At 39.4% G+C, this 14,053-nt stretch overlaps 1 protein-coding gene across 5 annotated transcripts in view; it reads right to left on the bottom strand.

Moving 5' to 3' along the window:
* Positions 1-8,586: 8,586 nt before the first annotated feature.
* LOC131693654 (hexokinase type 2) overlaps positions 8,587-14,053 on the bottom strand; it is an 84,382-nt gene continuing 78,915 nt past the window's right edge. For all 5 annotated transcript variants that reach the window (XM_058981665.1, XM_058981662.1, XM_058981661.1 and 2 more), the window contains exons 7-8: positions 9,998-10,337; positions 8,587-9,928 (exon numbers count right to left, since the gene is read on the bottom strand). In XM_058981665.1, the coding sequence (XP_058837648.1) occupies positions 9,755-9,928; positions 9,998-10,337 (514 nt within the window). In that variant the 3' untranslated portion in view covers positions 8,587-9,754. The remainder of the gene's footprint in view (positions 9,929-9,997; positions 10,338-14,053) is intronic.

The raw sequence follows: 14,053 nt of genomic DNA on the forward strand, positions 1-14,053 counted from the left end.
CATGGAATAGCTTTGAACTCGTTCTAAATAACAAAAATGCTGACATTTTAAAACTTCACATAGGGTAATGAGCCTATTTTCGTCCTAACCGTAAGAAGCCGGTGGTTAGAGCGGCGTTAGCCATCTTTGTTCAACGCATTGTATCGAATGGCAAGGCGATTTCGTGATCATAATGTTTCATAAGAAAAATGCAAAGATATTGGTGTCAATTCATACACATTGCATCAACTGTATTCCGAGTAATTAATGAAATGGTGAGGCACCCTGCCGAATACAACTAAAATAGGCTTTTCACTCTAATACGCTCAAAAACTCAATATCACTTACAAAGTGTACGAAACAGAATGTAATGCAACATAAACACATTGGAGAATGTATTTCACAGTACTTGAAGTGCAAAACTGGAGACAACGGCATATGTCTAATACAAAAGGAGAAAACAAGATTCCGCCAATTAATCCTAGACTCCCCTAAATATAATTAAATGTTAAGGACATCCATATTCTAACAGCAGCATTCACCCAAAGTTTAAACATACTTCTTTTCAGCTAAAATTCCACATTATGCTAGTTTCAGTACACCTCTAAAGATTCAGCCTCACTAAAGAGTGATTTTTTTTTTCGCTCAGGTGCCTAACACCGCCTCTAGGAGGGCAAAGTATTTTACCAAAAAACCTAAACATCCAAATTGTTCCACTAAACCAAATCACATCTACAGTGAAATGCTAGTAACAGGCTACTCAATATTTTCACGTTTTCCTCGATTTTTCAACTTTGAGCTTTAATTACCTTTGACAGAAAGCTACACATATTCAAACAATGTGTGTTTATTGAAGGTGTGAGCGTTGGGAAGAAATGCTAGTGTGGATGACAATATACAATCATGTTTTAGTAGTTTTATTTAGATTTTTATAGAGACCGCCTAGAGGCGGTGTTGGGAACTAGAGGGTTAATTTATTCCAAAAGACTTACGTTCTGCAAAAAAATTCTACTGGAAATATTTCAAAATCTCCAAATATTTCAAGTGGGTAGTTATTGCAACTTCAACTGGTTCGCATATCAATGGGCGATATATCTTTAAGGACATTATACAAGCGAGCCACAACACTGCTCCTACGCCACACACCCCCCTCTATCCTGCATAACAATGTATCTGACACGAGCAAATATAAAAACGCGTTTTCAACACACTAACCTTGCCGATGTGCAACGAAATTGCTACTTGAGGAAGCTAGACAATTTTCCTATGCAATCAACCCGAGTTTTTGACGGAATGCCATCTGAAGTTCTTATTTTGTGCGAAAATATCACTCCTCTTCATTCGGGGTTTCTTTTCGAAACATTCTTATTTTTCTTCTTCCCATTTTTATTGCACTTTTGTCACACACCACTGCAAAAACACCTGCGAAACTTTAATCGATTACTAACAAAACTTCAAATTTTCTGCTACTGTGTAGATAACCGAAGAAAAATGTCCGAAAACTCTCATTTGTGCGATTGAATTTTCACTTCAAATTACATTATTTCTCAATGTAAACAAGTGCGTCGGTGCCTAGCAACAAGCGAGCGTTCCTGGCTTCCACATATCTTCACCTTAAACTCGGTATTCCTTCGTAATTTTTAGGTATATACTCCAAACCTTGCTGAGGTCACTGCTAAAGAATGTTCATGTTTTCATGCCAAATAGATAAAATTTGCCCGCTGTAACCCGAAGCATTTCCTTATAGTGGTATTAGTGATGCGCACGATATCTCAGCAACCGATGATCCGATTGATTTGATTTTTAACATATCTCCCATATTTTAAAAGCTCGAACTTCAATGAAAAGGTTTGCAAACAAAAATCATTTATGGAAATGGCGTTGATTTTTTAAATATCCGATTAGTTTTTGTTGGAATAGTTTGTAGAGACATCGCGCATAACGCATTTAACATAAAGTTTCTAGAAAAATTTGGTCAGTTCATCGAATATATATTTCGTACAATGTGTTATATCGAAACTTTAATATCAATTTTATTATGTATTATGCATACAATTTCGCATACCGGAATTTTTAAATTCTTGAATGTATGAAAAGAAGTACACAACGCCGTATCAGTCCAATTTCCTGTGCATCCAAACTCTTTAAATTTCACTTTCACTGATGCAGTATTTTGGAATGGCCATAACATCAGGCAATTCAGAATCTCCTCGTATGAGGAATTCGATAGTAGACTTCACATATTGCTGTACAGTTCGTCCATTATCCGCTTAATTTTAATCGAATCTTAGTTTGCAGTGATACTGATCCTACGGAAACGGATTCGATATATCACGTTTTCACTTAATCGGAAATTCTCTCACACTACCCTCCTGCATCAACTGAACCATTTCATTCAAGTTAACCAAGGAAGGTACTTTGCATCAAATTGATCACATTCCATCGACATGCTCTGCAACAAATGCCAGTTTTTAGGACAGTAACTTCACAGCTGCGTTCAGTATATCGTCTCAATCGTAATCGAGAATACCCTATTTAGATTCATATATCTAAGACAAATCATCCAAAAGAATGTTGTATAAACGGAGTTCCGAGTTATCAAATGATTCAATGATGTGTAGTCCACCAAACCAATATATGCTAACAGCTGTGTTCAGGACAGATATACATGCAATCAATCGTGCAGTATCAATATACTCGATTAAACACTTGCCCAGGATGTTTGACAAGCAGTATTATTTACAATCCAAAAGTTGCGGAATAGAACATGTTAACACGGCAATGGCAGAAAGTTTACTACAAAAACAAATTGAACACGATTTCATAGAAACATGTTCTAGCTAAGTTTATTTTCAAATGATAGTCGAATTAAAAAAAAAAGATTTATCCCGCCATCGAATCCATATTGAATATGTAAACTCAAGAAAAAATATTTCACATTATGCAATCAACATGGTTTCAGTAGAGGGAAAATACCAAACGAAGTGTATATTTACTGTGAAACATGAAAATTTACTTCCAATATTTAAACGCGCCTCTGAAAACAGCAGTTTTTGTAGAATTATAAAATTTATTCCAATAATTCTATTTTAAATACGCACCCGTGAATGCGCCAAAATGTAAAAAACTTAATTAAATTTCTATTCCTAAAACACATAGCAGAAATTCATGCAAAAAATTCAATGTAATGAATTGAAAACAATTATAAATGTTTTGATAGCTTTTTTCCTATATGTATATCGAACATGGCCGGGGAGGCATCGGTACAAATGGCACTTGTTGTGTATGTATCACTGTAGAACATCGTAGGTACTTGACGTACTATTTTGTTTATTACTCAATATACATATAATTATCACTGCGTCAATTGTTTTCAGTAGTTTTGCTAAGTCCTAGTGAACCAATTTCATAGAAAACATCGGCTGAAAACGAACGAATATGCGCGGTTGAGCGAAACGAAATATCGAATCGAGCGATATGGTTTTCATAAACAAGTTTTAGATTACTTATGTGGAACATGAGTAGTTCTTATGTTGATCATTATGTTCTTATTAGACATTCCATGAAACGTTTCTGATTAGCTGATATTTTTGTTTATCTCTTCTGACATTTATCAGTGGGACTTATTCAGGTCGGCGTCCGATCAAATTGACGTTTCGAGCTAACATCAAATGAATAGGATCAACGACATTCCGTGGATATATTTTTCTGTTTGCGTAATCTTGCAAAACACGGGAAAACCACACACCAAAAAAATCTGAATTTTATCGTTGACGTAATTGAAAACATGACACAATTCAACAAATTGTAATTTACGAAATGACGGAACATTACCGTGTTCCATTCAATTTTACATGAAACATATACTTTACATGCGCAATGACATAAAATTACACTTCCTACCATTCAGAACAAACGCTGTATGTGGAGTAAAATTACATGATTTACGAAATTAACGTCATGTAAAATTAAAAGCAAACGTAAAACTAAGTCATTTTTGATGCTCGTATATGTCAGGGTCAGGAGACGTAAATTTACACCATTTTTTCTAGGTGTGCAGTAGAGTGAACCAAATAGATTGTCAAACCCCTCTGTGAAATGTCAAACACCCGGCTAGTGAAATGCCTGATTTTAATATCACTGTAGACCGTCATACAGACTTGCAAGAGCGATGCACTATATTATTTTGTTTATTACTTACCATACAATTGGTTACCAGCGCGGCAAATGGTATTAAAAGTTTTGATCTATCCATGTGAGCAATGCAATGAAAAAAAAACTAGGGCCAAAATCGAAAAATACTCGCATTTAAGCGAAGCAAAATTTCGAATCAAGTGCTACAGTTTTTATAACAAGTCTTTGATTTCATATGTAGAACATGTGGTTGTTCTTATGATGTTCAATATGTTCCTAGGCAGAATTAATTTTTTTCTGAAATCGCAGTAAAACATCGTTGGAAAAACCTGGAAACCTGAAAGAACGACGCACTATTTTGTTTATTACTCGGCCTCCAGCAGGGTTGCCAGTTATTATTTTGTGAAATCTGGCACCGCCTATATAAAATTCTGTGCAAATCTGTATTAAGAAAAGCGTACAAGTTAGTTTTAAAATAAGAAGTGGCGACTTGTTTTAGATTTTGCGCGAGATAAAAGTTGACAAATTATAACATTATAACAGAAAGCTGGAAATTTGTGCATTAAACAGAAAACTGTGAAAGTCTGCAGTTTTAGAAATCTGTGCAGCATATTGAAAATCTGTACACCTGGCATCCCTAGCCACCAGTCAATTTGCGCTGGTAGGGTAAAAGGGTATAATACGCCCCACCGGGGCTAAATGCCCCTCTTCGATTCCCAGGATTCCTGAATTATCTAAAAAGTAAAAATGACTGATAACAGTATCGTTTCATGAAATCAACGTACTAAGTTAGTTTGGTATTTTTAATATGTTGCAAAACAACAATATACATAAAAGTTTCAAAAGAGCTACTTTTATGTAAGATTCCACTTTTTCCAAAAGCATTACAACTAATTAGAAATAGTCGGATTCGATAGAACTATTTCAAATAGCTTACTAGAATGTTATAGTTACTATCTTAGTTTATAGCTTGGCTTAAAACTATGTGTGTGTGTGTGTGTGTAGAATTATTCATGTATTCACAACAGCTCATCACCGGCCAAAACGCCCCACCCGTTGTTGTGGGGCATACTCACCGATTGCTGTGGGGCATACCGTCCTCTTGTTGTGGGGCATATTACACTTTCACCGGGGGCATTTTGCCCTGGGTGAAAGAAAAAACTAGAATTTAGGCATCTTTGAAAAATGTTTCGTTGTACTTGTATCAGGATGTTTTTAATAAAAATTAAATGGGTACTAATTTCTAACTAATATAACAATAAATTAGAGTAGTTGGTGAGAAGATCATAGCGTCGAATGGTGAAATATAGCTATTTTTGCTTAAGGGGGGCGTATTAGACCTGTTTACCCTAATTGAAATAAATGGCAAATATAAAGAATAAAATTGAGCTGAGAAATGTTAAATATTCGCATATGAAACGAAATCTCGAATCAAGCGCAACAGTTTTCAATTACAACTTACAGATTACTTGGTTGTAATATGTGTTCAATATGTTCTTATGTAGTATCGTTGAACGAAATCACTTGATCCGTACGTTCTACAAGCAGTAACATAAACTCATAAAAAACTTATGAATCAAATGAAAAAAATGGTACCAGCGTAACTTGTTTTTTGAAGATTATTGTGGTATCACTGTGGAACATAACATTGATATGTTTCAGATTCCTTGACAAATACCGCAGTAGGACAAATACATGTTGTATCTTATTTGTTTGAAACAATTCGAGCTTTTTAAACATAAAAACCGCATATAATCCTTCTACAAAACATCTTTCGCTAATTTTAATTTATTCACATGTTTTAATTGCTACTTGGGGTTGGAACAGACTTTCGGTTTATGATGGTCTTGAAGGGCCCATGGCTGGTGTGACTGTGGTTGTTCCAGGTTGGCTCGTCGCTTCTCTATTGAGGTATCTTCGAGGGTTCGGTCTTGGCTGGTCTGGGCCGTGAGAGACCTCTCCAGCACCCGGTGGGGGTGTGTTAGATGGCTTACGTTTGGTCTGGTTGATTCAGATGCGGTCGTATAGGCGGGCGCCCTTTAAAAATAGAAAAAGTGCTTCCTCTCGGACCGGGTCGTTGGACAGTACGTCTCGGATTGAATTGGTCAGATCATACTGTCGCCGGAGGCCCTCGACTTCCGGCCAGTTGCATAAGAGGTGCTAATCAGAGAGTCGGATGTTGCATGTGCTAGATTCCGGTGTTGGTTCCCTAGAGAATGTGTGGGCGTCAGTAACTCTCGTGTGTCCCACCCGGAGTCGGGAGAGTATTCGCTGTTCTTCCGAACTGGTTCGGTCGGACCAGCAGTCGGCAGATCCCTTGACCTCTAGTGTGTGGCCTTGGGATCTCCGCCAGTGATTAGTGAATCCGTTCCGCAGGTTCACATTAAAGTCGCTGTATATGTCGATAGATGATATATCTTCCGGTAGTCGGGCTCGGGCACATCTATCGGATAGGGCTAGCCAGTCGGCATCTACGTTCCCTCTAATGCCGCTGCGATCAGTGGGTCTCAGTGGGACTCGATGGCCTGTAGGAATGGGTAGGTTGAAGTTCCTCATGCGATGTCCCGTGGGACTGACAAGGAATCGTTTAAAATAACGGTTGGTTCGTCTGCGTCTCTTTTAGCCATTGACACTATGATGGCTGCAGCTTCCACTGTGAATATTAATCAAGAGGATTGGAGGCGGAAGCAGAGCCTGTTCCCCAGTCCGATGATACCCGCTCCGATGCCGTCGTCCGCCTTGGAACCGTCGACCCGAAAGCGTCGGTTGGTGAGGAGACGAATTCTGGACGAATGTGCTGAGGTTTCCCTGCAGACCCCATCGTTTGAGGTCTTGGAGCATGCCTTTTTACCACACTGTGTTGTAATCTTTTGCTACGTCTAGAATGGCGATGTCGGCGTGTAGATTTTCTGATATGGCCTTGTCGAGTATTTCCCCTAGGGATCCTAGGTGGGCTTCAGTACCGAGTCCTTTTCGGAAGACGAACTAGCTTAGGTCAAGGAGTTTGTGGTCTTCCAGCCACGTAGTTAGTCGCCGGTCGACCATCCTATCCAGAGTTTTGGCTGTACAGATCAGCAGGCAGATTGGCCGGATGTCGTTAGTAGTACGGGTGCCTTGGCATTTGTTGGCAATGGGAACTACGTGGCCCAGTTTCCCTTCTTCTGGGTAGTTTTTATCTTCCCAAATTGCATCGAAGAAGTCCAGGATGCGTTTGAATTGCATTTAAAAATGTATTCATTTCCTGTTTTTTTTTAAATAGTGCTGCGAGCAGTTTTGATGCACAAAATATGAGTTCAGTAACTCAAGAATCAAGTCGTTGAAGAAACAAAGGAAGAAACCTTGTGAGAGTGCCTGGAGAGGGATGTAAGTCAAGTTGATCGGCCTCTCTGGATCGGTCCACGATTCGACAAGTTTCGATATTGTAAGTAGACCAGTTATACAGCAAAGGTCGGTCAGAGGGCTTGTAATGGGAGCTGAAATCGAGATATCGTAGAAATTTGACCGCCGACGATCTCTAAATGGCTAGCGAAAATGGGCATCGGTATAGGGAGAAATACCGCCACCGAAGCACTCTCGCATCTGCTGGCAGATAAATAGGAACGAGTAGCGCCAAGAAGGATAAAAAACCCTGCGAACATGGTTGTAAAGAAATGTAAATTATCATGGTCGACACCTCCGGATCGGTTCGTGTCTCAACAGGTATTTGTAGCAGACCTGAGCAGGACAGCTATACCGCGAAAGTTCGACAGCAATCAAGAAAAAGCAGCAATGGAAAAGAACGGAATGGAACGATTGACACAAAAGATAACAAGCAAGAGCCCAATCCCTACTGAAATAGTACCTAACGATGGCCCCAGATGGATGAAAATTACGAGCCAGCAAGCAGCGGCGTTTGTTGATGATTCCGTCTCTAGAACAGACATTTACCCAATCTGTTGAGGCGCGTTGATTGGTGCATAAGACTCGGCCCTCCAGGTCTCCGCAAGAATCTTCAAAGTTTGAACGTTCTTATGCTCATCCTTTATAAGAAACGTAAAAAAGCAAAGCACTCCCCTTGCGAATTTTCTGCGCACGAGCCTGGTCGTTTTAGTACTTTTCATGCCTACATTGATTTTATACCACTTTTCTCCGTAGGATCAACATTGCATAATACATTGAGCTTAGTGTGCATATTTTACCGCCCTACCAACCATGCTTCGCGGGACGAATTGAAACAGAACATCGATCTCCATGTATATCGACGATAACTACATCGAGATACGACTACAGGAGCTATCACCGCGTACTACCGACAATTCTATTACAAAATGTATATAGCGATACGAAGTCACAAATAAGACTTGATATAATTTTTGCCGTGAATAGAGAACAGAGCTCGTGATGTGTGGCAAGGACGCGTTTTGTGTGTGTGAGGTAAATAATTGTAGAACTACGGGAACCTGTGGAATGCTTAGTAAAGTGACTAGAAATAAATTGCAATCTACTAGATCAATAGTACTTTATTTTCATCTTTTCACTGTCAACAGTATTATAATAGATACCTTTGATTTTTTTTATTCAAATTACAAATAACTGTTGTAATTTTCTATGTTAATTTAGTAATGTACACTTTACTATTGTTTTGTTTCTATTTTTGATATAGATAATTTAAATTATTACCTTATTTTTTATTTCCGTCTTAAAACTGAAACATTTGTTTCTCCAACTTTCGCAAACCTAGCCGCAATTTGATTGATTGATGTTCGTAACTTCATGCGTTTGTTAAAAAATAACAACTAATTACTAAAATAGGATGATCTAACATCATCACTACAGTTGTTGTGAAATTAAACCATGGAGAGGTAATTGTTTGTTATAGTGATTTTTTTTAACTATTTTACCATCGATGAACAGCTTCTTATGCTATCATTCGCTTTAAACAGACTCTTTTATTTCTAATTAAAGCGATACCCTACAAACAAAAAAAAAACAAACAAATATTTAGTAGTAGGAATACAATTTCCCATTCGCTCTGAAATCAGCTTGCAGTGCGGTCACATGGTAAACAGTCTGCTCGACTGTTAGTCGGAGGAGCCTTTTCATTACTTTAATCGTAAAGAAGTTTGTATTTACAATAGATAGAATCACAACAATATCTAAGGTCAAAAAAGATTAGAATTAGAATTAGTTTCTAATCGTCAGCCGCTGTTATAAGTAAATAGCAAATTAAAATGATACGAATATAATTGGTTTCCTCTTAGTCATCAAAGGTGTCAATTTTGAATTGCCTGTATAATGGTTTATTATAATAAAATTTCTTAAAACTTATTAATGTACAAATAAACTCAACAGTTGGAGAACTAATTTCGCCTTGCATTTACAATGCTTTTTTGCCTACATCTGTTTCCGTTGGTTGAATCGATTAACTATTGTATCTTAAATTTCTGTTAATCACTCTTGCAACTTTTCCCATGATTTTTAGTTTAGTTTTTTGCTTACGTTTCAACTTTCTATGACAATCATTCCAACATTAGCTTCTTTTATTCTATTTTTGTTTGTTTTCCTGCTGTCTGTGTATTTTTTGTTTCGTTTACAATTACTTTCTAAATCACTAGTGTAGTAGTTGTGAATCTGGTTTGATGAGGATTAAGAACATCATTTCTTAGTGAGCCTCTCTACACGCCACCGCGGCAACCAGTGCCGCGCCACGGCCAGAACCATCTTCTGACAGCATCAGGTCGAAACTGATGTCGGGTTTCACAAATTGTCTGATTTTTTGCGTCATCAGATCATGGAATTTCGGGTGGAAACGATAAACTGAACCGTCAACACCAACCTGCGGGTTGGAAAGAGAAAGACATTCATGTATTAATTTAGCTCACACTGATCTGCTGCCGCTACTTACAGTTACACTTTTCTCGTCCATTTTGTTGATAAGGGCAGCAATTCCGGCGGACACGAGATGTGCGGCTCTGCTTGAGACGCACTCGCAAATGAAGCGTACATTCGCACAATCCTCATCGGTTGCATGCTCCAAGCCCAACTCATCCAGTACATCCCGGCAGTAGTTGTAGGTTCCAGGCTTGTCCGACTCGATTTCAGACACATATTTAGTGAAGAACTGGCCGCGCTTGAACAGAATATCGGAACCGACACCACCAAACAGCAGTCCGGCCTTGGTGAACTTCACGATGGCTAGGCGAGCCAGCTCGCCCATGTACATTCCAGAGATCATCTTCTCCTGTCTGAAAAAAAGAAAGTTTTTGGAGTTAGATGTGCCGAAAACAACCTTTTGTTTTTGTAATTTTATAGGATGTCTATAAGAAAAACCCATTAGATAATTTCTCTTGAATATTTGAGTAGAAGTAGTTTAGAGTGTATTGTTTACACTGGATTTTTATCGCTGTTAGTTTTTAGAAAATTGTAAAAATGGCGTTACCCGAAACGCAACGTCGCAAATTGATTTTGCGCAAGCACTTGGAAAATCCATTACTCTCATCGGGACATCGGAGAACAACTCGGAATCGTGCAGTCAACGGTGGCCGTGTGACCCAGATATCAATTTGAGAGGCTCAAAATTTATAGAATCCTTGAAAAACAAAAATATCCAAAGTGTCAGATGTAAAGTGCTCGAGTCGTCGTTATCAGAACTTTAATATATCAAGTCTGTACATTCAAACGTCTCGCAAGATATCATAACGTATGCTAATCCCTAATTTTAGAATTGGTACCTCTACGAAAATAGCTTGGCAACTATACGTCAAGGGTATTTCTCATCGTTTTAATTTCCAAGTGACTGCATGACGTCGTGGATAAAACTAATTAACTCATAATAACAGCATATCAAGTCCGCTTCCAGAACTTGTCAGACGTAGGCGCGGGCATTTAATTCGGCTCGCAAAATTAACAAAAATGTTCGTCGATCCTCCGAGCGAAGTGGTTGGAGAAGCCTTTGCCAAAATGTTTCAAGTCTCAGCGAACATTCCTACGGTCACTTTCGAAGTGATCAGTTGATCTTTCCAGTCTGGAGCTAAAAGTCGAAACAAAATCGATTCCCCGGCTCAAGGTATATCCATGCTCGGCCACCGGGTCTTACGTGGTCTTCTTCAGGCCAAAGATAAAAAGTGTTTGAATACACTAAAGATTTCTCGAGTTCGGACGGAACAATATTCGGCCGTGACAGAAATAGCACAAAATCGCTATGATAAACTTCGGGTGGTGGTAAATAGTTTGAATCAGGCAAACGATATTGCTGGTTACGGCATGAGTACAGAGTATATATGCCAGCTAACAAGGTTGAAGTCTGCGGGGTCGTCTCCGATCCGAGTCTGAATTGTGAGAACCTGCTGATACATGGGATTAGCTGTTTTAAAGACCCCATGCTTCAGCTAGTGAAGATACTGGAGTGCGAACGTTTGCATTCAGCATCAGTTGCAGCTGACCGAAAGAGGACCTATGTCAACTTAGACTCCTATCGACTGACTGATCATTGCCGGCTCTGCTCTACCTAACTACCTCTTCTTTGACAAGTTTCATCTACCTGTTCACATGCCGCGGGTCATGAACTGCACAAATTGCAAACAACTGGGACATACAGCCTTGTAGCAACAAGGTTGTGGGCAATGCAGTGGGAATCATGTGGATGAAGGAGGAGAAACTGCAGCGGTCTCTTCAGGGACATTCTAAGCGATATTTTGCAAAAATGCTAAAGATAGATACGCCAGCGGACCCTGCGAACATCTATACTAACTTGTCTACTGACAAAGACGACTGCGATGATGAACCCCAGGAGTGACATCTTCTGCTGTGCCTATAAGCAATAAAAAAAGAAGAACATTTCCTCTTATAAGCTTTGTAATAAAGGCCGAAAAGGTGTCTCTTCAGGGTCCTTCAAAAATAACACATCGAGGAAGTACACCCAATACTCGGCCGTAATACCTGTACAGTAATAAGAAAAAATTGCTCTAATAGCAAGACCTTCCTTGCTAAAACTGTCCCAACAAAAAATTCCCCAAACGGCAATACCAACACATTCAAATCTTCTCTGCGTCGTACTCATGTTTCAGCAATTCTTATTCAATTAATATTAACGCGTCGAATTGTCTGGAAGTGTGTAGCACTTCGCTTGTCATTGTATTGCGCTTCAAGCGAAGTAAACACAATAAGGATAAAGACGAGGTTCGATTTTTCTAAACGACACATTCCGCATTTGAAGATCGGCTCACACTCGGTTAGCTTCAAAGCACAGTCAGAAAAACGACTCGGGATAGTGGTGGGGGTGGGATACTTCGGCCGGTGTTAAATTGAAATTTCTTTTCTATCACGGACGTTAACAGCAAGGTAGCGACTGCACAAAACATGAACAGTCCTTCCCGTCATGTACGGGAAGCAAGACCTATGGTTTGGATCAACGTATCCGAACCGAGGGTTCGGATCCAGACACTTGTCTGGATCTAAGTACCAAGTCTGGGCCTGGTTCAGGTCCGGGCTTGGAAAGGGGATGGGCTAGATCCGGATACTGGTCCGGATCCGGTTACTGGTTCAGATCTGGGAACTGGTCCGGATCCGAGAACTGGTCCGGATCGGGAACTGTTCCGGATCTTGAAATCACCTAAAATTTTTATTTCACTATCCAACCTACCCAGTAAAAAATCCATAATTCTGGCTGTTTTCTGCCAATATTGGGGCAGATTCCAGCTTGGATTTGGTTGGATATCCGCCAGGATTGTGGTTGGTTTGACTCGGTACTAATACTATCAAAGAAATCGACCGAACTATCCAACATGCGAACAGAGCCGAGGTTGACACATACTGAAAAAGTGTCTGATGCACATACATGAACAGCAACCGAAATTCGTCATTCCACCGTTTACTACCTTTGCGGGAATATGAGTTTAATACCACAATGCGAAATTGCGTGACCTGTTACAGAAAAGACAATAGAATCTTACCCAAAAGTAATAGAAACATACCCGTCGGATTTTGGGTGTACTGATGCAAAGCCGAAGCAAGTGGCTTCCAGTCTCAAAAAGCTGAGCTCAGAAAAAGAGTTCCCCGCACATCATGGGACATCAAAATCCCCCTTAGCCAGAGAAAGAGTCTAGCGCTGACTTAATAAAATTTTCTGATATTGTGGACTGTATTTTTTTCAGCTTTAAATGTTTCTGGCCCTCCGAAAAGCATCCTGGCAAGCTTTCTTCCCGTCGTAAAAAAATCTTGATGCAGTTCACTACAAAATGGCGTCTCCTTTTAACGATTGTATCCTTCAATGGCTAATTCATTGAACGAGAGATTTGATCACTTTTTAACAGTGAAATTGCAGAAGCATTATCCCGAAAATCGATTCTTTTAGAATATTAATAAATAATGCAATGCATGTGCATTATGCGAAACATGTCTTTCTCCAGAAATAGACCTAAACTTCCACGATTTTAATATTATTCGCTTGGATCAAGAAAACTATTACGGAGTATTCATGGGGATCAAAAAGTACTATTGTTTTCAATCGAATCGACCTTCCCTCGACACCAGACATCGAAGTTGTCGATTGCCAAACCAGAAATAAAGGCAAAGACCTTTGCATTGCTTCCACCTACAACCCCCCTAGAGCCTCAGTTAGCCACCGACGGTTTTGCAATATTGCGGAACTCCTTCCCGCACCAAGGATAGTTTTAGGTGACTTTAACTGCCACGGTACAGCTTTGCGACAGTTTCAATATGACCATTTTAAACACGGGTGAAATGACACGAATTCCTGCCCCTCTAGCGCGTCCGAGGGCCTTAGATTATTCCTTCTGCTCGACATCGCTGCGGTTAGATTGTATATGGAAGGTCCCCACGGTAGCGACCTATCGTAATTAATATTGCTAACGGTTCAGGTCACTGGGTAGGGAAAGTTATGAAAATTTAGATCCATAGTACTCAAGTGAGAGCAGTGATGTGAAGTATACAGATCGGAAAA

This window comes from Topomyia yanbarensis, chromosome 3 (genome assembly GCF_030247195.1).
Source record: "Topomyia yanbarensis strain Yona2022 chromosome 3, ASM3024719v1, whole genome shotgun sequence".
NCBI classification, from domain to species: Eukaryota; Metazoa; Arthropoda; class Insecta; order Diptera; family Culicidae; genus Topomyia; species Topomyia yanbarensis.